At 48.0% G+C, this 21479-nt stretch overlaps 1 protein-coding gene across 3 annotated transcripts in view; it reads left to right on the forward strand.

The window, feature by feature from the left end:
• Irak2 (interleukin-1 receptor-associated kinase 2) overlaps positions 1-21479 on the forward strand; it is a 56508-nt gene that overhangs the window by 11500 nt on the left and 23529 nt on the right. For 2 of the 3 annotated variants that reach the window (XM_063286304.1, NM_001025422.1), the window contains 2 exons: positions 15850-15993; positions 21204-21310. In XM_063286304.1, the coding sequence (XP_063142374.1) occupies positions 15850-15993; positions 21204-21310 (251 nt within the window). The remainder of the gene's footprint in view (positions 1-15849; positions 15994-21203; positions 21311-21479) is intronic. The other variant, XM_039107858.2, reaches the window with a different exon arrangement.

The following is a 21479-nucleotide window of genomic DNA, read 5'->3' on the forward strand; positions in this document are numbered from 1 at the left end:
TGTGCCCAAGTAGCTCAGAAGAGGGCATCAGATCCCCTGGAGCTGGAATTAGGGACACTTGTGAGTCACCATGTGGGTGCTGAGAATCAAACCCTGGTCCTCTTCAAGAGCATCCAGTGCTCTTAACTGCTAAGCCACCCCCACAACTCCCTAAACACTTCTTAAAGATAGATTTGGGGGTTGGGGATTTAGCTTAGTGGTAGAGCGCTTGCCTAGCAAGCACAAGGCCCTGGGTTCGGTCCCCAGCTCTGAAAAAAAGAAAAGAAAAAGAAAAAAAGATAGATTTGAAGGTAGCTGTATTCAACAGATGTCCTGCATGGGTGTAGCGCTCGTCGGGGCAAGGATCTGGGCTCCCAGCACCAAAAACAAAATGTCCCAGCCACCCAGCAGCTTCCATAGAGTTGAGTGGTGTCTCAGTAAACACTCCCTGCATCGAAGAATTGTAGCCTTGCATAATTGTGACCATTACATAGGAGCCAAGCTCAGGCTCACAGTCGCTGGACTTTCATTGTCTCGAAACCGACGTCTGGGGAGGGGGAATGGATCCGTGGGTTTCTATTCCTTTACTTTTTCTCAGCTTTACTTGGCAAGGTCACTATTTAACCTGCTAGATGTGAAATCCGACAAGAACTAGAATAAATGTGTGCAGAGGCAGATCACAGGGATCGGTTTCCCCAGCACAACCTTTTCACACTCCCCGTCTGTTCTTCATGCTCTCCCTGACAGACTCCAGGCTCTGTTCACTCGGGGTGGGCTACAGAGACCTAGAGAATCGAGCTGGGCCTAGCATGCTAGCACATGTCTGTTAACCCTAACACTGGACAAGGTGAAGCAGGAGGGTAGTGAGTTCTAGGTTAACCTGGGATGTATAAGGAGACCTTGTCTCAAATAATCAAATAAACTGAACCGGGAGGAAGCTCAGTGGTGAGTTCTCTACTGAATAAAGGTGAAGACTGGAGTTCCCGTGTCCAGCGTCTGAGTAAGATATGGGTGTGGCCGCAGGTGCTGTAAACTCAGAGGAGGCTGGGTGTAGGCAAGATGACTCCTGGGGCTTGCAGGCCTAGCCCAAAAAGCCATGAGCTTCAGGTTCAGTGAGAGATTCTAAGGCAGAACTCGACTTCTAGGGTGAGACCCCTTTCTGGGGGATCAAAGGACACTTTCCCAGGAGTTACCTAAGACCATCAGGAAACACATTTATAACTTATAACAGTAGCAAAATTACAGTTATAAAGTAGCAACAAAAAATAATTTTATGGTTAGGGGTCCCAGCAACAGGAAGGTTGAGAACTACTGCTTTAAGGGAATAAGATAGAAAGTGACACCTGGTGGCTTCCCACATGTGTATTCCAACACACACACACACACACACACACATACACACACACACACACACACACACACGCACACAGCCATGGACATTTCTCCACCAGTGACATCCAAGGCTCTCTAGTGTAGATAATGCAGTTCTGGGGTGTCCTGCGTCGGGCTGGTAGGGACACATGTTTCGTATGTAAGATGACAAGAAGGAAAGGTGGGTGTGCTCCTGTCCTTCTAAGGCTTGACCAGGAAGTTGCATGTTTAACCTTCCCTCAAAAGCATTGGCCAGAACTGGGTCCCATGACCAACCTGGTTGCAAGGGAGTCTGGCAAATGCAGGAAGAGGGTATACATAGCAAAAGCATCTTGTTGCTCTGGAGGAGAAGTAGCTGTTCTAGGGACAGATAATATCTCACACACCTTCCCACTCGTCCACCTGGATGTCTACATACAACTGTCTTCCCACACGTGCCCTTCCCCAACAGTGATAGCCCTGATAACTATCTATCACTTTCTTTAGATTAGTTCACAGTCTGCTGCAATTTGTGGCTCTCAGCTTCCGACGACCCAGTGGACCTCAACCAGATAGAGGTTATCTGCACCCCCTTTCCCGCCAGTATACCCACAATTCATTGCTAGGATGGACGAGGGAGCCACAGTCCATGGCAAAGCTTGCGTCCAGCAATCAGTGATCCCAGCAGGACCTCTCCCATGTCTGCAGCGAGAGCGGACCTCGACAGCCTGTCTGGCAGTCTCTGGTTCTTAGTACGACTTTGGTCCTCAAGCTTCTGGGCATCTGTTTCACCTGGAACCTTGAAGAGTTGTTTGGACGGGGCTTATGATTGCATGCAGATATGATTGCATGCGTAAGCCTGGGTCTCCTGGCTTTTGTCTAGTGGGGTGGATGGAGAGTAATGATATGAACACACAAACACAAAGCCAATACCAACACATGCACTCAAAGAAGCACTGGGTGGGGAGGCCGTCTAGCAGAGGGAGACAGGAAGGGCAGCTGGAGGAAGGGCCTGCTTAGTCATGTCTAGGCAGAGGGCACAGCGTATTCACAGAGCCTGTGGTGGACAGGACGCATGTTTGAAGACCAAGAGAAGCCTTTGACTTCCTGATCCTCCTGCCTCAACCTCTTAGATTCTGGAATTACAGGTGTGCGCCACCACACCCGGATGATGGAATCCGGGGATCTAACCTGGGGCCTATTGCATGCTGGGCAAGCGTGCTCCCCACTTCTAACTTGAGAAGACAAACCTGCTGTTTGGCTGTGGCTGTGTTCCCGCCTTTTTCAACACTCTCTCTGTTGATAGAACAAACCTGTATTCCTCAGGCCTTGGAACATAACCTGCTGTTTGCTTTTATTTTCACATTATTATTATTATTATTATTATTATTATTATTATTATTTTATTGGTTTTTTCAAAACACAGTTTCTCTGTGTAACAGAGCCCTCACTGGCCTGGAACTCTCTATATAGACCAGGCTGGCCTGAACTCTCAAAGATCTGCCTGCCTCTGCCTCCCAAGTGCTGGGATTAAAAGTGTCTGTGTGTGTATGTGTGTGTGTTTACTGTTGTATTAGCAGTTTTTCTCAGTGCTGAAACAAAATCCCAACAAAAGCAACTGAAAGAAGGAAGGGAGGGAAGGAGGAAGGGCTCTTTTGGCTCTGAGTTTGAGTCTTAGCCCTGGGATCTGGGATGCTGGCCACGCTGTATCCACAGCCATGAGAGCTGGTGTCCAGCTCCTGTGTATGCATCTATGACCCCAGCCCGAGGGACGGTGCTGCCAACATGCTGATGTACCTTTGCACCTCAATTAACCTATATTGGAAAACCCCTCACAGATGCACCCAGAGAAAGGTTTGTCTCCGTGGTGATGCTAAATCCCACCAAGTTGACAAGGCCAACTTATCAAATGTATCTTATGAAAATGTGTTGGTCCCCATGTAGCTGTGCAGTTGGTTCTGCCTGTCAACTGAGTAGGGGGAGACTCTTGGCCTGAAGGGATGTGAGAGGTGGTTAAGCCTTCCTCTCCCATTGGCCACCACCATCTTCCTGTCAGGTTTTCCCCCCTTGCAGATCTCTTGTGGGTGCTGGGATGGGACCCTCACACATTAGGGAAGAGTGGTGTGGCTGAGTGGCCGAGTGGCCGAGTTCTGACCCTGGCTGGGATTTCCTCGCTGAGCTTTGGTGTTTTCTGGATGTGGGCTTGTGCAACTCCAACTGTTCAGACCCCGGCTTGGGCATGTGAGCCAGAGTCACTTCCTTCCTGGCTTGGGGCTCTGTGGACAGGGGACTGTTGAGCAAAGTAGAGAAGTGTGGCCCCTCCCTCTCCATAGAGGCCAGGCTGCACCCATGTAGGTGATGGGGCTTCCATGTATAATCTGAGAGTTTCTGTGTTTGCCCTCTCAACTGTTTTCACGGCATCAGGAAACAATAAAATGTGGGTCAGGATCATTCCCTGTGGCACTGGGGACCCGTTCTTGAAGCTGTCGCTGTGTTAGGTTAGACATCAGGATCTATGGACCCAGAATAATGGGACTTAGCACCCAGCATGTCCCAGTAAGCACTTTTCCTTTAGTTACTCCCATTTTATAGATGTGGAAACTGAGACTTGCCCAAAGTCACTTACCTTGTAAGTGGCCAAGATGCAAACCGAGGTCAGCTTACCTCAATCTGTATTTGGGTAGGTTGTTAGGTCAGGTCTCAGTTTTTCCCCTTTGGAGAAATGGGCATCTTTAGGGATGGTGGCACTCAAGAGGTGAAGGGAGGAGGCTCAGAAGTTCAAGGCTAGTCTTGGCTACATTAAGGTCATCCTGGGGTACAAGAGACCCTGTAGCAAACATCAAAGGAACAAGTGTCTAAGCAAGCCTCTGTTTACTTTATTTTTACAGCAGGAAGCTTCAAAAGATGGCCACATTTTTTTAAGATGCTAATGCCTAGTGTGAGGCAGGTCACCTGATTTCCTTTCCCCGAACTGATCCTTCTTTGCTCGCTGTCGGTTTTGAGAGTGGTGGGAGATCAAATAAGGTGCCATGTACCGCACAATTAAACTGGGGCACCATGAGGTTCATCTGTCAGGCTCTGACTGTGAACCATGCTGTGGTCACCGGGCTCCTGTGAGTGTAAGGCTCAGCTGTCCTCAGAGTTTTTATGAGTCAGAGCCAGCTGCGTCAGAGGCATGACCTAATCCCCAAGATGAGCTGCAGCATACGAAAGGACAGCTCCTGTGTCCTTGAAGTGGGGTCACTGTGACAGGGGAGGCAATGGAAGAGACTCATTGACTTTTTGTTCCTGATTAGCTGGAACCTGAGACTTCAATGTCTTCAATCTAATTGCAAGAAAGACTGGGATATGAGAGGGGCAAGTGGGTCACAGCTCCGGGTGACATCGGTTCAAGAGGATTTGGCAAGGTTCTGTCTAACCCTCTGAAGACACACACCGCCTCGTCCTGCCCAGTTTTCTGACCTCGCCTCTACCATCCGCCTATTCCTTCAGCCTAGCCTCTAGAGTCTTTGTTTGATGAAACTCTTCAAAATGTACTCTGCCTCGGGACCTTTGTACATGCTGTTCCCCCGGGCTCTGGTCTTTCCCAAACTTTCCTATATTCTTCCAGAGGCCAATCCCCGTCACCTTTGGGCCTCAGCCTCAAGGGAATCTCCTCACAGAAGCTTATGGCGTCCTCCCTTCAAGTTTCTCGTTTGCATATGAGTCTTCCCACCTTGTGAATTGGTTGATTCCCACCCCCATCGCCAAGTGCTGGGAAAACTCAGCCATTGTGTTGTTTTCTCTAAAACAGAGACCCTATCTCTGATACTGTAACTGAGTGGATCACAGGGAGCCTTTGAAACATGGGCAGGTATGGGCTCGTTGGGCAGCAAGATATGAAGTAGTTAGCAGGTGTCGCTTACATTTTCTCTGTAGAGTCAGTTGTTGTGGTGCACACCTTTAATCCCTTTAATCCCAGCACTTGGGAAGGTAGAATTCCCAGAATGTGTTCATAAAATGAGGGCTTTGCTGGCAGTTCTGGGGTCCCCCACCCCCACCCCAATACACAGTGCTGGGTTTTGCCACTCTGTTATATAGGCAGGCAGATCTCTGAGTTTGAGGCCAGCCTTTCTCTACAGAGATTGTTCTGGAACAGCCATGGCTATTGCTTATGTGTATGAGTGTTTTACCTCTATGTATATATGTATGTATGTATGTATGCATGTATGCATGTATGCATGTATGTGTACCATATGTGTGCAGTATCCACAGAGGCCAGAAAAGGGCGTCGGATTCACTGGAGTTGTGGTTACAGATAGTTGTGAGCCACCACGTGGGTGCTGAGAATTAAACCCAGGCCCTCTGAAAGAAAAGTGTTCTCAACTGCTTGCCCATCACTGTAGTCTCTGCCTCTGCCTTAGAGTTTTGTGCATGCTCTGTGTGTGTGTGTGTGTGTGTGTGTGTGTGTGTGTGTGTGTGTGTGTTAAACCACAAAAATGCACAGACTGGGCCTGGGATTAGTTCGAAAAGTAAAAGCAAGGGTCTAGTGAAATGTTTGTTCCTGATGTGGGTACCTGGCTCCAGGGTCCTTTAGTTTGTGGCTCATGGCTTTAGATTGTTGAGGGATCCGCTCCAGCTCCGGATCAACTCAAGAATTAAAACAAATACCGAAGTATTGCATTGTTGTTTGCGTTGGGTGGAGGGCAGGATTTCCAGAATGTGTTCATAGAATAAGGGCCTTGCTGTCTGTCAGCTGCCCCAGTAAGCAGTGCTGGGATTTGCTACTGTGTTGGGTCCTCAGGCAGCCAGGGGAGGAGTCCTGTGCCTCCCTGGGGTCAGCCAAGGCTTCAGCACCTTAACCTGCCTCAGATCCTTTTCACTGAAGGAAGTGGAGCAGAAAGAAAAGATTCCAGAGAAAACAAGGGTTTCAGGTTTCATTTTCTTCAAGTGGATGTCAGGGTTGCAGTTGAACCTGTGTGTGTGTGTGTGTGTGTGTGTGTGTGTGTGTGTGAACTGTGTGTGGGGAGGAGCTATGTTTGCTAATGTGAGCACGTGCGTGTGGGTACTCATGGGTGCTCATGTGTGAGGGGGCTTGAGGACAATGTCAGGTGTCTCCCACTGAACGTGGAACTCAACATTTCAGCTCTGCTGACTGGCCAGTGAGCTGCAGGGATTGGCCTGTCTTGGTCCCTCCATCTTTTTTAGCTCTGTGGCTTCTTGAGGAAGGGTCTCACTGTGTAGCCCATGCTGACCTAGAACTCTCTGTGTATTTCAGGCTGGTCTCAAACTCAAGACAGCCTTCTTTTATCATCCCTGAGTGTTGGGGTTACAGGTGTGTAACTCCTAACCATACCAGGTTATGTTTGGCCCTATGTCCCAGGGCCTGAGTTAGATGTTCCCATAGTGGCAATCGTGGTTCAGACAGAGCCATCTGGTAACAGGGAAATACCAATACCAGTGGCTTACATCCCTTAATTGTTTTTTAAGTTTTAATCTCTCTCTCTCTCTCTGTATGTGTGTATGTGTGTGTGTGCGTGTGCATATGTGTGTGTGCGTGTGTGTATGTGTGCATGCGTGTGTGTATATGTGCCTGTGTGCATGTGTGTGTATATGTGTGTGTGCATGTGTGTGTATACGTGTGTGTGTGCATGTGTGTGTGTGTGCGTGTGTGTGTGTGTGTGTGTGTGTATGCACACCTGAGCACCACTTGGGGCCAGGGGAGGGTATATATGACTCCTTGGTGTTAGAGGCATTTGTGAGCCACCTGACATTGCTGCTGGGGTTGGAACTTAGGTCTTCTGATTAAACAGTAAGTTCTCTTAACCACTGAGCCATCTCCTTAGCCACAGTAGTTTACATCTCTCCGTAACTGGTGGACCTTGGCCAGAGAATCCTGTCTCTGGCTGTTCTTGCTCCATTGAGACAGCTGTACACTGCGGCAGGATTTACGGCAAAGCGAGGAAGAAATCACATTCCCCTCATACGCAGGCCTGCCAAGCACCAAGGGGCTTGGACAGAGCTGGGCCCCACCTTTGCCATCTTGTTGTCTGGGGCTCTGTCCAGGTCACTCTCCTGGAAACTCCCAGACTCTGAACGCACATGTTGCCAGAGCTGTAGATAAACAGCCCTTTTCTTCCTGGAGTAGAGGGATTCCCAGGTGAGTGAACCCTAAGCTGCTCATTCCTCAAATGATGAGGCAGATAGTGAGCCCTGAGAGAGGCGAGAGTGGGGTCCCCATTTCTCCCACCATCCACCTCCTGTGTTGTTTGTTCCTGCATCCACTGAATTGCTCCCTACCCACGTTTACTGTTCTGGAGTGTTTAAATATGCCTCTGCAGGCTGACCAATGTAGCTCAATCGGTAATGTTTGCCTAGAATGCAGGAAACCTTTGATCCTCCAACTTGAATAAAATGGGTGTGATTGTGCACACCTGGGATTTCAGCTCTCAACAGGTGGAGGCGGGAGAACCAGGTTTTTGTTTTTTTTCTTTTTGTTTTCGTTTTAATATATAATTTATTATTATCACTGTTATTTTGTATATAGGTGTTTTGTGTGCATTTGTGTCTGTGTGAGGGTGTCAGAAGCCCTGGAGCTGGAATTATAGACAGGCATGAGTTGCCATGTGCCTTATGGGACTTGAGCCCTGATCCTCTGGGAGAGCAGCCAGTACTCTTAACTACTGAGCCATCTCGCTAGCCCTTTGTTTTATGTTTTTGAGACATCTCTCTATGCAGCCCTGGATGTCCTAGAACTCACTTTGTAGACCAGGTCAACTTCAAACTCACAGAAATCCACCTGCCTCTGCCTTCCTAGTGCTGGGGTTTAAAGAGTTTGCCACATTTTGTCCAGCCCAGGATCCAGCAGTTTAAAGGTCACCTTTGGCTGCTTAGTGAGTCTCAGACCTCATAAACCTCACTGGACGTCAGAGGTGCTTTTGATTTTATTTAGTCTGGTAGTTTATTGTTTTGAATCGGAGTCTTGCTTTGTTGATTAGGCTAGACTAGAACTTCTGGCTCTAGTGACTGCCCTGCCTTGGGTTCTGAAATAGCTTGATGACCTATGAGCTATTCTTGGCCAGAGGTCCTTTTAAAAAAGCAATGGGTTTCATTTTGACATTCATACATATGTATCAGTATGCTTAGCAAATATTTGAACATCGCCCTGCCCCCTCTGCTGGTTCCTTATTGTCCCTAAATTGCCCCATTTTTGCTTTCTCATATATATTTATATATGTATGTATCAATATGCATGTGATTAAATATGGATTCTGCATATGAGAGGAAAACGGCTATTATGTCTCCCCATCCCCTCTCTTGCTCCCCATTCCTGTAGTTTCCTTCCTTCCCCTTCTTAGTCCCCTCTCTGTTTTTCTGCTTCTCTATATTTAGCTCTAGATTCAGCTTATTAGAGAGAAAACGTGTGGTATTTGTCTTCCTGCGTGGCTCCTAGAGGTTTGTTTTGGTTTGAGACAGGTTCTGTCAGTTACTCTTCTGTTGCTGTGATCAAACACTGTGACCAAGACAACTTTAAAAAAAAAAAGAGTCGGGCCTGGTGGTGAGAGTTAATCATGCATGGGTGCGGTGCCTTTAATCCTAGCATTCCAGAAGCAGAGGCAGACAGAAATCTCTGTGAGTTCTAGGCCAGTCTTATCTACAGGACAGCCAGGACCATGCAGAGAAACCCTGTCTTGAAAAACAAAACAAATGACTTAGGAGGAGGAGGAGGAGAAAGAGTAAGAGTAGGAGGAGGAAGAGTAGGAGGAGGAAGAGGAGGAGGAAGAAGAGGAGGAGGAGGAAGAGGAGGAGGAGGAAGAGGAGGAGGAGGAAGAGGAGGAGGAGGAAGAGGAGGAGGAGTAATTCATATAGAGGGATTAGAATCTGTCGTGTGTTACTGTGGGGAGACATGGCATCAGGCAGACATGGTGGCTGGAGCAGGAAGCTGAGAGCTTACATTTTGAACCACTGAAATAAAGCAGAGAGAACAAAGTGAAAAGGGCGTGAGTCAGGGTTGGGGATTTAGCTCAGTGGTAGAGCGCTTGCCTAGCAAAAAAAAAAAAAAAAAAAAAAAAAAAAGAAAAGGGCGTGAGTCTTTTAAACACTCAAAGCCTACCTTCAGTGAAGTACTTCCTTTAACAAGACCCTTTAGTAAGCTTCTCCCAATAGTATCACCAACTGGTTACCAAATGTTCAAATGCCTGCGATTATTGGGGCTATTTCCGAGTGTCACACAGGGTTTCACATAGCCCAGCCTGACTTCTCAAACTCACTGAGTAGCAGGAGGTGACTTAGAACATCAGGTCCCCCTGAGCTCAGCTCCTATGGTTAAGGACTGTAGGTGTGTGCATTGCTGGTGGGTTAGCCATGCTGTGTTTCTTGTCTCATTTTACCAAGCCCAGGTATGCTCCCAGAGCTCTGGGGTTAGGGTTCCTGTCATGCCATGCGAGGTGCAGGAGACTTGAAGGATCAAGACCCTTCTTCCCCTGGCTACAGGGAAGCTGTGTCTGCCTTAGCCCAGGTCTACCCCTCTGATGGTGCTCTGCCTTTGATTTTGTGACTCTGGATCAGTGCCTGTGCCCAACACCCTTGAGAATTTAATCCCGGAAGGGAAAAAGAATTATGGCCCTAGCACTGGGAGGCTGTCCAGGGGAACTCAGCCACCAGCTTGCTCTGTGGTGAGGTAGGACACTCACCCTTTGCTCTTGACCTCTCAGTTTGTGGTGCTCTGGTGACTGAAAGAGTGGGTGGGGCTTGGGCGGAGAATGGTTTGCAGGCTGAGCAACAACAGGTTCCTGAAAACAGAAACAGAGAATCCACATTCACCTCCATTTGTTTTTCACAGAGAAATCAGAGCGGATGGTGATTTTCAATGCACCATCCAGAACCTTTCTCACCAAGAGGCACACCAGCAACTGGGAAGGATAAATTAGTGTGTTTAATATCTTTCTTTCTCCTTTGAAACATTTTTATTTATTTACCTCTTTTGGTCTTGGGGGTGCGGGACCTGGGGACTCGTTCATGTTTGGCAAGCTCTGAACCTCTGAGACCTATGGCAGTCCATACGGTTTGAACCTCACACAAGCCATTTATCATTTGCATATAGAAAGCTTGATCTAACCCAAAGCTCACTCAGTCAGGGGAATTCTCAGGAAGCTGATGGGGCCTGACGTAGTAGAGCCTGACCTGGGACTGTCAGCTGACATCTGTGGCTGGGCATGGCCCTGCAAGTGTCATTAGGTATCCCTGTGTGGTTGAGGAAGTGTTAACCCCAAATGTTCTGACAGGTTCCCTCCAGGTCTTCTCATGCTCCCCACCCAGTGTGTGTCTTCTTCCCACCCCAGCCCTGAATGTGACCATGTGACACCCTGCCAGGTGCCTGCTAGGGCATGTCATTATAGAAAGAACAGGAAAGAGGGAGAAAAGATAGAGTCTCCCTGGAATGAAAACAGTAAATGAAGCTTTTGTATGTCTTATGGGTGGAGCTCGCAAAGATGGTACCCTTATGCCATACCACATATGCCTGCACCGAGAGATACAGATTTGTGCTAAACAAAAAATGTCACAGGCGCTGGGCTGGGACTTAGTGGCTCAGTGCCAGGCACTGGCTCCATTCCCAGCAGCTAGGGAAAGAGCAAAGTCACCTGGAATAGAACCCAGAGGTAATTAAGTAAGGATGGAGTGACCCTTGACCTCCATGTTACAGATGCAGAAACTGAGTCGCAGCCAGGCTTCACTCAAGAAAATGCCTCTAGCTGAGGAGATGGTTCAGTGTATAAGCACTTCTTTACAAACCTGAGGACCTGAGTTCAAATCCCTAGAGACACAGGCACCAGTGTCTATATTTCCAGTGCCCCTAAGGGAGATGGGAGATGGAGAAAGGGGAATTCTTCGAAGTCCTCAGGCTAGCTACCCTGCTATACACAGTAAAAAAACAACAAAGAGACTCTGTCTTAAACTCTATTCAATCTCTATGATAGCCCATTGTCCATGGACACACACACATACACACACACACACACACACACACACACACACACACACACACACACGGGTACAGACACAATCCAGGTGGAATGACCCAATAGATGCCTGCCCCTAAGCCCAGCAGCACTTGTGACTGAAGGTGTTAGGATTGGGAGTTTCCTCTCAAAACGTGGTTGGTTTGAGGCAACCTGTTTATAAAAGACCTTTTCTCAATAAACAATACAAAAACCAAAAACTGACCCAAATGCTGAAACAAAAACTAACAGATGCTGGAGTGTGCACATCGTGTACATACACATTGATAAATACAAAATGGGAAAGAAAAAATGCAGTATATGCTGGGCCCAGGAACAATGTGGGGGCAGGTGGTCAGTCATTTCCTGCTCTTGTGGGCATGGCTTCAACCCGAAGTCACAGTTGGGGATTCTTTACCAGGGAGCCACTTCTGTCCTTCTACTTCATACCCCTGTCTGGAGGTGCTGCTGGTTGGTGTGTCCTCTGAGGACCATGGCATTTCTACTCTAGGCTGTCCAAAGAGAGGAACAACACAAGAAAGACAGTGTTCCTGGCCCAGTGGAGGCTGGGTGAGGGATGCCTGCCTCCTGGGGATATTTTTAGTATCTGCCTTTGGTCACAGCTTGGTGGCATGTATGCTTATGAATAGGCAGTTACCTCAGCAAATGGTTTTATTGACATTTTGTTACAAAGACTGTCTGTTCCCCTCCCGGGCTTCCAAGGCAGTCTGGTCTACAAGTCCCAGGCTATGTGGTTTGGCTGCTGAGGGGAAGTGGCTGGCTTAGAGACTGCAATCCAGGTGGCATGACCCAATAGACGCCTGTCCCTAAGCCCAGCCAGCACTTGGGGCTGAAGGTGTTAGGATTGGGAGTTTACTCTTAAAACATGGTTGGTTTGAGGCAACCTGTCTATAAGAGACCTTTTCTCAACGAACAATACAAAAACCAAAAACTAACCCAAATGCTGAAACAAAAACTAACCCAAATAACAGCATAATAACCAAACCAAACCAAACCACCTAAAGACCGGGACAGGAAGGGGCAGTGCCAGGCTTTGAACAGCCTGTGAAGAAAGAAACCCATGAGACTAGAATGTGGTGATGGAGCAGGGTTTTAGTGGAATGGGACCTTTCTGCTGAGAGATGGCCCAGAGGTTAAGAATGCTTCCTGGAGGACCTGAGTTTAGTTCCCGGCACCAACATTGAGTGGCTCACAGCTGTCTGTCACTCCAGCTCCAGGGGATCTGATGCCATCTTCTGGTCTCTGTGGGTACTGCACACACGTGTCAGACACATACACAAAAATAAATCTAGAAGCAAGAAAGAATTATAGACTCAGAAGAAATTGAAGAAAAGGGCTGGAGAGATGGCAGTGGTTAAGAGCACTGACTGCTCTTCTAGAGGTTCTGAGTTCAATTCCCAGCAACCACATGGTGGCTCACAACCATCTGTAATGAGATCTGATGCCCTCTACTGGTGTGTCTGAAGACATATTTATTATAATAAATAAATAAATTTTTAAAAAAAGAAATTGAGGAAAAGCAAGAGAAACTCTTGAGAGGAAGTGGCTTTCCAAGAGAGGAAAATGCTGTGAAACTTCCCTCTCTAGAGTTTTTATGGGCACATACAGGAACTAGACAAAGGGTGAGGCAGTTGCTAAAAGACTGGTTAGTTCTCTAGGCTGTGATGAGCAGAGCCAACAGATGCCCCACTTGCACCATGAATGCTCCTGGATTGATGTTCTTGTTTCTAGACTTCCCACCCAGCTTGAGGTGATTGAAACTCCTTTCCGTCCATCTCTGTCTCCAACTTTGTTAACTTTTGGGGTTTTTTTTTGTTTGTTTTTTTGTTTTTTTTGAGACGCGTTCTTGCTATGTAGCCCTGACTGTCCTAACACATTCTGTAGACCAGGATGGCCTCAAACTCACAGAGATCTGCCTGCCTCTGCTTCCCAGGTGCTGGATCAAAGGTGTGTACGGTCGTGTCTAGTTAAGTCATTTTTTTTTTTGGTTCTTTTTTTCGGAGCTGGGGACCGAACCCAGGGCCTTGTGCTTCCTAGGTAAGCGCTCTACCACTGAGCTAAATCCCCAGCCCCAGTTAAGTCATATTTTTAAAGGGTTGTTTTATATTCATTTGTTGTTCCACTTTTTACATTGTGGGCCCAAGGACTGAACTCAAGTTTGGTTTGGCTGCAGGCATCTTTATGAATGAAGTCATCTTGCCAGCCACAAGCCAGCCATATATCTCTTGGCTACCACAGAGATACTAAAATGTTAAAAATCTTTTTTTTTCTTTTCTTTTCTTTCTTTCTTTTTTTTTTTTTTTTTCAGAGCTGGAGACCGAACCCAGGGCCTTGCACTTGCTAGGCAAGCGCTCTATCACTGAGCTAAATCCCCAACCAATGTTAAAAATCTTTAAAGATGATCCAATGAAAGGTTATGGTTTCTACCTTCCTCTCTTTAACTCAAATCTGGGAGCTGAGCCAGCCATAGGATTTTGTTATTGTTTGAGACAGGGTCTCACTATGTAGCTCTGGCTGTCCTGGAACTCCCTATGTAGACCAGATTGGTTTTGAGCTCACAGAAGTCCACCTGCCTCTGCCTCCTGAGTGCTGGAATTAAAGGTGTGCACCAATATGCCTGCAGTTTCTCATATTTGAGTGGCCCAGAACTCATAAATGCTGGCATGAAATGGAGTGCAAGCCTGGCTGGCTTATTCTAGTGTTTTGTCTGTGGTCCTGTATAAGCACCATCTGCACACAGTGCCAGAGGAAGGTAGAAGAGGGTGTTGGATCCTTTGTGGGCTTTCATTTTCACACATGGGTCCACCCCAAACCAACCAAGAGCCAAGGACCTTGAGCACAGTGCCGTGGCCTTGTTTCTTTAATGCCCCCCCCCCCACACACACACACTAGTTAACTCTAAGACCTTCCAGCTACATCCACCTCTCTTACAATCTGGGTTTAGCTGAAGCAGGAATATTGAAGAATCTAGACAAAGGAGTTTATTATCCAGGCATCAAGGAGCCACAATGTTTCCCTTTAAGCAACAGGATGTGATGTGGCCGGAAGGGGCCTGTACTTCAGGCTCTTGCTGCCTGGTGGCAAAGGAAGGGCAGCTGGCCTGGAGGCAGGAAGGGTAAGCTTGGGCACTAGTGTCAGTAGGAGAAAGCTGTTTGAAGGACTCTCGGTGAGCTCTGGATGTGAGCTGGCATGCAGGCGACTCCCACCACCTTTGATGTTTCCCCAAACTATACTATGCAGAAGTGAGGACATTTAGGCTAGGTGACTTCTGCTGCAAGCCCTATCACTATGGGCTGTGTGAACCTCAGCAAATCCCCCAAAGCTGTTTAGAGACGAGCTGTACAGATGTGTGTGTGCTGGGTGGGGCCTGGCCCTGGGGTCCTCTCTAGATATGGCTGCTGTGTAGGATTCTCACGTATGAAGTGGAGAAGAGAAACTGCAGGACAGTCAGGACTTTGGCTCCTGGAATGCAGGGTCTGGTGCATGCTGTGCCGGTGCTCCCACACCCAGCTCCCAGAAGGATGTCTTCAGCTTGTTTCTACATTCAGTAAAGTGCACAGCCCTTTCCAAAGCCCTCTCACACCCGGGGTCTCACTTCCCCGCTCAAAGCAGCCCTGACCAAGTGGGCAAGCAGGCATTATCTTTGTGGTGTTCATTTGTTTTTAATTTATGTTTTTTTTTTTTTTGGTTCTTTTTTTCGGAGCTGGGGACCGAACCCAGGGCCTTGCGCTTCCTAGGTAAGCACTCTACCACTGAGCTAAATCCCCAGCCCCTAATTTATGTATTTTTAAAGATTTGTTTATTTGTATTTTATGTATATGAGTGTTTTGCCAGAATACATGTATGTGTACCACCCGTGTGCATAGCACCTGCAGAGGCCAGAAGAGGGTGTTGGGTCCCCTGGAACTACAGCTACAGATATTTTTGAACCACCATATGGATGCAGGGAATCAAACCTGGGTCTTCTGGAAGATCACCAGTGCTCTTAATCACTGAGGCATCTCCCAGTCCCTGTTTTCATGTGCATGTATGTGTACCGTGTGCATGCCTGGTACTCATAGGGATCAGAGAAGGACATTGGATCTCCTGGAACAAGAGTTGTGAGCTGCTATAGTGGATGTTGGGACTGGAACCCAGGTCCTCTGCAAGACCAGTGAGTACTCTTAATGCCGAGCCATCTCTCTAGCCCTGATGGTCTCCATCTGGTAGGAAGCTGACAGATGGAAAGTGTGACCTTTTGGACGTTGCACAACTATCAAGTTGGAAGCTAGAGGGGTGTGTGTGTGTGTGTGTGTGTGTGTGTGTGTGTGTTTCAGAATGTCAGAGTCAAACCATATGGCGTTGTCATAGCCCGTCATCCCAGTGGACATAGGAGCAGGCTGCCCAGAGCAAACAACTTAGGAGGCACAGTGAGAATTTGTGCTGGAGGCAGGGTTGGACCTCAAGTCCCTGACTTTCAGATCTGCCTCTCCATAGCTCCCTGGTCATGGAAACTAACAATGCCTTCTATACCTTGTTCCAGGGAAGCCGGCTCCTGACAGCTTGTCTCCCCTCTCGGCCTTCCCAGAGGCTGTGAAGCCAGGTCCTGTGGCTACTTCTGGAAGAAACCTCAAGGATGACCAGAAGAAGGGCCAGCCTGTGAAACCATGCTCCTTTCTGAGCTCAGGTGCTCCTCTGTTGTTGCAAAAATATAAAAATAAAAGAGTATAGTTGTCTTTTACCTGCTAGGTCTGCACCACGGTGCCCCAAGATATCTGCTAGATATCTTGTCGGAAACACATCCCAGCCACACACTTTCCTACACTCAAACCCTCACATAAAAGAACACACAACACAATAATCTTAGATCCAATTGATAAGATATAATTGCCCACTTAAACATACAAAGCCCAGTACCATCCATCCCTTAGGAACATTGATAACAACATGTAAATACACAGAGCAGAATCTTAACATCACCTGCCATGGCTTCCCCCCCCCCCCCTCTGTCCTGTCTCTTCCTCTTCCTTCAAACTTCTCTCCCACCCATCCTTCCTTCTCCTCCAATGACAGGCCTTCTATCCTGTACCTGCCCCTCACCTGTACTTTACAAATTTAATGGAGAGGTGGTTCTGCTGAAGTCACCTGAGTTCTGAGTCCAAGACTAGGCAGCTGTCCCTGGGGCAGTGGAATTAGCATCAAAATACAGTAACTTCAGGGCAACACTCCTCTTCTCTTCTCTTCTCTTCTCTTCTCTTCTCTTCTCTTCTCTTCTCTTCTCTTCTCTTCTCTTCTCTTCTGAGTTTTAGATTTATTCGTTTTTTATTTTATGTGTACGAATGCTTTGCCTGACTATGCTTGTGGACTACTTGTGTTGAGTGCCCGAGATAGAGGCTGAAGAGATACCATCAGATTTCCTGGGATTCCCTAGGGATGGTGGGGTACCACTATGTGGGATCAAACCCAGGTCCTCCTCAAGAGCAGTCAGTGCTCTTAATTGTTGACCCATCTTTTCAGACCCATAGGTTTTCTTACTTTTTTCTTTTGAGGGCATGGTGTGTGTGTGTGTGTGTGTGTGTGTGTGTGTGTACATCAAAGCACACTGCACAGTGAATTAGAAAAAGGGAAATATTTGCCTGTGGTGGTGTATTCATGTAATCCCAGCTATGTGAGTATCTGAGGCAGTAGGATCTTGATTTCAGCCTTATTCTAGGCTATATAACTGGGTGACTGTACTCAGGAAGCTGAGGTCATAGGTCCATGTGACCCTTGGCCGAGTGTCTGCTTGGTATGCAGAGGGCCTGGCTTCAATCTTCAGCACGCCAAACCCCAAGACCCTAAATGTGTTGTGCAGTGGTCTTTGCTACTTTGTTAGTTCTTTTTCCCACCTTTTATCCCCCAACCCCCTAGTTTGACCCCCCATCACTAGGTAGGAGAGAAAGAAGGATAGAGGAGAGAGAGAGAGAGAGGGAGGGAGGGAGGGAGAGAAGGAGGAAGAGGAGGAGGAAGAGGAGGAGGAAGAGGAAGAAGAAGAGGAAGAAGAAGGAGGAGGAGGAAGAGGAAGAAGAAGAGGAGGAGGAGGAAGAAGAAGAAGAGGAGGAAGAGGAGGAGGAGGGGGAGGAGGAGGAGGAGGAGATTTCTTTCCTCTTAGAACATGACTACTTGGGGTTAGGGATTTAGCTCAGTGGTAGAGCGCTTGCCTAGCGAGCGCAAGGCCCTGGGTTCGGTCCCCAGCTCCGAAAAAAAGAAAAGAAAAAAAAAAGAATAAGACTACTTACAAACTTGACCAACCCCCCTGAATGGCCAACAGCCACCACCCCCACCTTTCAAGGCTCTAGAATTTATATACCTTCTGAAAAATTCCCAGAATTCCAAATACCACACATTTGCAGAAACTATCTGCTGCTGGCAAGACCATGCCTCTGCTAGAGCGTGAAGCAAATCATAGTCAGTTGCTGCCACTCATGCAGCCCAGTATCCCCACAGCTAGGATTAAAACAAAAACATATTTCTGTGCTTTTTAAAGAAACCAAAATTCCAGAATTCTCACTACATTGTTAAGTTTATAAATACCATTTTCAGAGTGGGGGTTCAGGGGGGATCCTGGGGTTTAGGCATACAAGATAAGTGCTCTACCACTGAGCCACTCTCTCCCATCATTTTCATCAAGATGACTTAAATCATTCGAGCACTCCTGCCTCCCCCATACAGCATATGCTGCTCTCCCAGAGCCTTGCAGAATACATTATATGCATGTCCAGCCTCTCGTGCTCAGCCCAGAGCTGAGGGAGTCTGCCAGATGACAAGAGGATACCCAGCAATGACTTCCCCAGGACTGGCTTCTCCTCTCCTGTAGCCTCTGGCCTGCAAGCTCAAGATCCCAGAAATGCAGCTCCATGAAATGCAGCTCACTGAGGAGCCTGAAGCTAGCCAGTCCTGCACGGAGAAGCCATTGTTAGAGGCTTGATCCTGAGGCTGAGGCCACCAGTGCTTAAATTTCCTCTCAGCCTCCATTTCTGAGTTCCTCCATCTGTAAATGGGTAAGAACAGAGCCCATTGCATCCCATTGCAGAGAATCAGGCACTTCAGCTGGGTGGAAGCAGAGGCAGGGGGATGAATGCAAATTCCATGCCAACATGGTTTCTTATAGGGGTCTCTGCAAATACCAGAGCTGATAAACATATGGATCTGTGTGAGGGGACAAGGAAATCCAGTTAGAAACAGTAGAAATGGTGTGTAAAACAACTGACTGTGGAATCCACAGCTGGGCAGGAAAATCGTCTTTTTCTTCAGCTGTTTCTTTCTCACTTTAACTTTTCTGCTATATAGTAATAAAAGACCATGTATGTCATCCCTTCTCCATAGCAAGAAGCAGGTTTTACAGCCGCAAAGGCAGATGTTAACACCTCATGGCCCATTATCCTATTCGGATCTCCCCTGCAGGTCACTAGAATCTCCCAGGCATTCCAGAGCTGTAGGACCACAGCCCTTACCGGATGCCTGGCCCCATATTACGTTTCTTTAGTCATCATAGGGGATGTGTGTGAATGGTCGCTCAGGTCTGAGGACTGGAAATGAGCTCAGTTCATTTCTGGGCAGGGCCATCAGGTCAGGGCTGGCTGTCACGTCCTCACAGATTCTAGCTGAGCAGTGGAAGTGCACACCTTTAATCCCAGCTCTCAGGAGGCAGAGGCAGATTGGTCTTCTAGTTTGAGGCCAGCTGGGTGTACAGAGTGAGTTGTAGGATAGCCAGGGCTCCACAGAAAAATCCTGTCTCAAGAAAGGAAGAAAGGAAGGAAAGAAGAATTCTATAGTTTAAAGGGCTAGGGAGGATCTCGTGTAGTCTAAGTCACACCTGTCTGGGGTCAGACTGAACACAAGGACCTTGTGCTCTCTACAGTTTCTATATCCAGTTCCAGGCCAGGACTGGATATAGAAACTCAAAAAAGGAAGAGGAGGAAAGTGTGTGTATGTGTGGGGTGGGGGAGGTTGGGGGGTGGGGTGAGTTAACAAAAGGTCAAGGACTATTTCCTGTAACTAAAAATATTGAAGGAAAGGGGAAAATGTGCTGACATTACCCTAATTCCTGACAGGTAAGGAGTTCTCAGACCCATGCCAAACTGCTGCTCCTTTGCCAAAGGGAGAAAGATAATGAGGGGGGGAGGTGGGGAAGGAGTTGAGAGGTGTATTTTCACCATTAGCTTTTGAACGCTCACTTTCCTGAGTGGCCCCAGGGAGCAGGTGTGCCCGGGTCACTGGGCCTGTCCCTACAGTCCCTCCCACAGAAGCGGAAGTTACTCTTCTGTTTTTGTAGTTGGAACAAGAGGAGTTACTCTTTCCACCGATTACTGAGGTTAGTCAGCCCTGGGAAAGCCCCAGATTCTGGGCTCTTCTGCTGTCCAGGGAAGCTGCTGTTTGAGGACGGTCTTTATTTTAGAGGAAAAGTTCAGGCACTTGGAGGGTTGTATTTTGAGGACTTTTATGTAGAGATGAGTGGGTCCTGCAGTTCATGGAAATGAACCTGGACAGCACTCGGCAGGCAGGATGTTACACACTAGACCCTCTGATCTACTGTGGCAACAGTGTATGTAGCATGTGTAGTGTTTGTGGTGCAGTGTGTGTGTGTGTGTTTGTGGGGTGTTGTGAGTGTGCATTTGCGTATGTATGTGGTGTATATTGTGTGTATGGTACGGTGTGGGGTGTGTGTTTGTGTGATGCATGGAGTTTGGTGTGGTTTATGGGTGTGTGTGGTTTGTGCTGTATGTAGTATGTGTAGTTTCTCATCAAATCTGCAGTGTCCATACAGACAATGAAAGCAGTGTGTCGAAGGCTCTGTGCTGTTGTCCAGACTGCATGCATGGTCCACAGTTACTTCATCAGCTCTGCTACTCTGCCTTGTCCCACCATCCGGGAAAGCCTTAGACAATTCTTTTAAAACATTTAAGAACAGAAATCCCTGGTCAGGTGGTGCTGGCGGCACAAGCCTTTAATCCCAGCCCTCATGAGGCAAAGGCAGAGAGAGTTCCGGGATAGCTAGAGCTACACAGAGAGACCCTGTCTTTTTTTTTTTTTTTTTTTTTTTTTTGGTTCTTTTTTTTTTTTTTTTTTTTCGGAGTTGGGGACCGAACCTAGGGCCTTGCGCTTCCTAGGCAAGCGCTCTACCACTGAGCTAAATCCCCAACCCCGAGAGACCCTGTCTTAAAAAAACAAAACCCAAACCCAAACCAGACACACCAACCCACATGAGTAGACTGTTCATGATGCCATCTGCCAGCTTCAGGGATGATCAGACTTCTTGTGACCCAGTGGCCATGGAGAGGCTGGTTCCAGGACCCCTGCAGGGTACCAGGGTCTATGGATGGATCCTGAGTCCCTTCTGCAAAGCAGTATGATAGTTGCTCGAGTTGCCCCTGGCTACGGTAACCAAAGGATTGAGGTGCTAAGTAACCGTGCCTAGGTATTTACTGAGTGAGTGCTGATTCTCCTCCTCCCCTCCCTCAGTACCCTTGATTTCCCTAGTCCTTCAGGCCATCCCAGGGGGAATGCTTGTGTGGCCCCTTCTGCTCCTGTCCTTACTTTCCCCTGGGCCTCTCTGGGAGTACTTGGTGAACAGCATCTGCTGTGGGACCACAGTGGAGGTTTCTCAGCTGTTCTCTGCCAGGCAGTGGGACAGCACAGGGACATCCCCCATCGGGTGACCTGGGCTGCCCAGGACACCTCCCACTTCCTGGTCTCCTCCTGTCATTAGAGATGATAAATTGCACCTGTTGCAAGGTGTCACCAGGCCTAAATGAAGTGACACCCGTGGAGCTAGTTGGCTGGCACATGGTGTCAGGAGGACAGCACTGACTGAAGGAGAAGTCCCAGGCAGAGCGCTGACCCCATCATCCTTTCCAGGGACCACCATGGCTGGCGCCCAGCAGCAGGCCTCATGCCAACGTCCATGCGAGGAGGATGCCCCTTGTTCCCTGAAAACTGATGTACCTGACTCTCTCCAATCTAAGGTAAATCCACCCTTCTATCCCAGTCGTGTTCGGGCTCATGGTCCTCTCAGAAACAGTTTCTTCATTCCCTGAGACTAGTGTGGGGGTGGGGAGGACAAGGGACCCATGAATGTCTCTCCAAGCTTCTGAGACTAAGGATACTCATCCGTGAAATGAAGGGTGTGTGCTG

This window comes from Rattus norvegicus, chromosome 4 (genome assembly GCF_036323735.1).
Source record: "Rattus norvegicus strain BN/NHsdMcwi chromosome 4, GRCr8, whole genome shotgun sequence".
In the NCBI taxonomy this organism is placed as follows: Eukaryota; Metazoa; Chordata; class Mammalia; order Rodentia; family Muridae; genus Rattus; species Rattus norvegicus.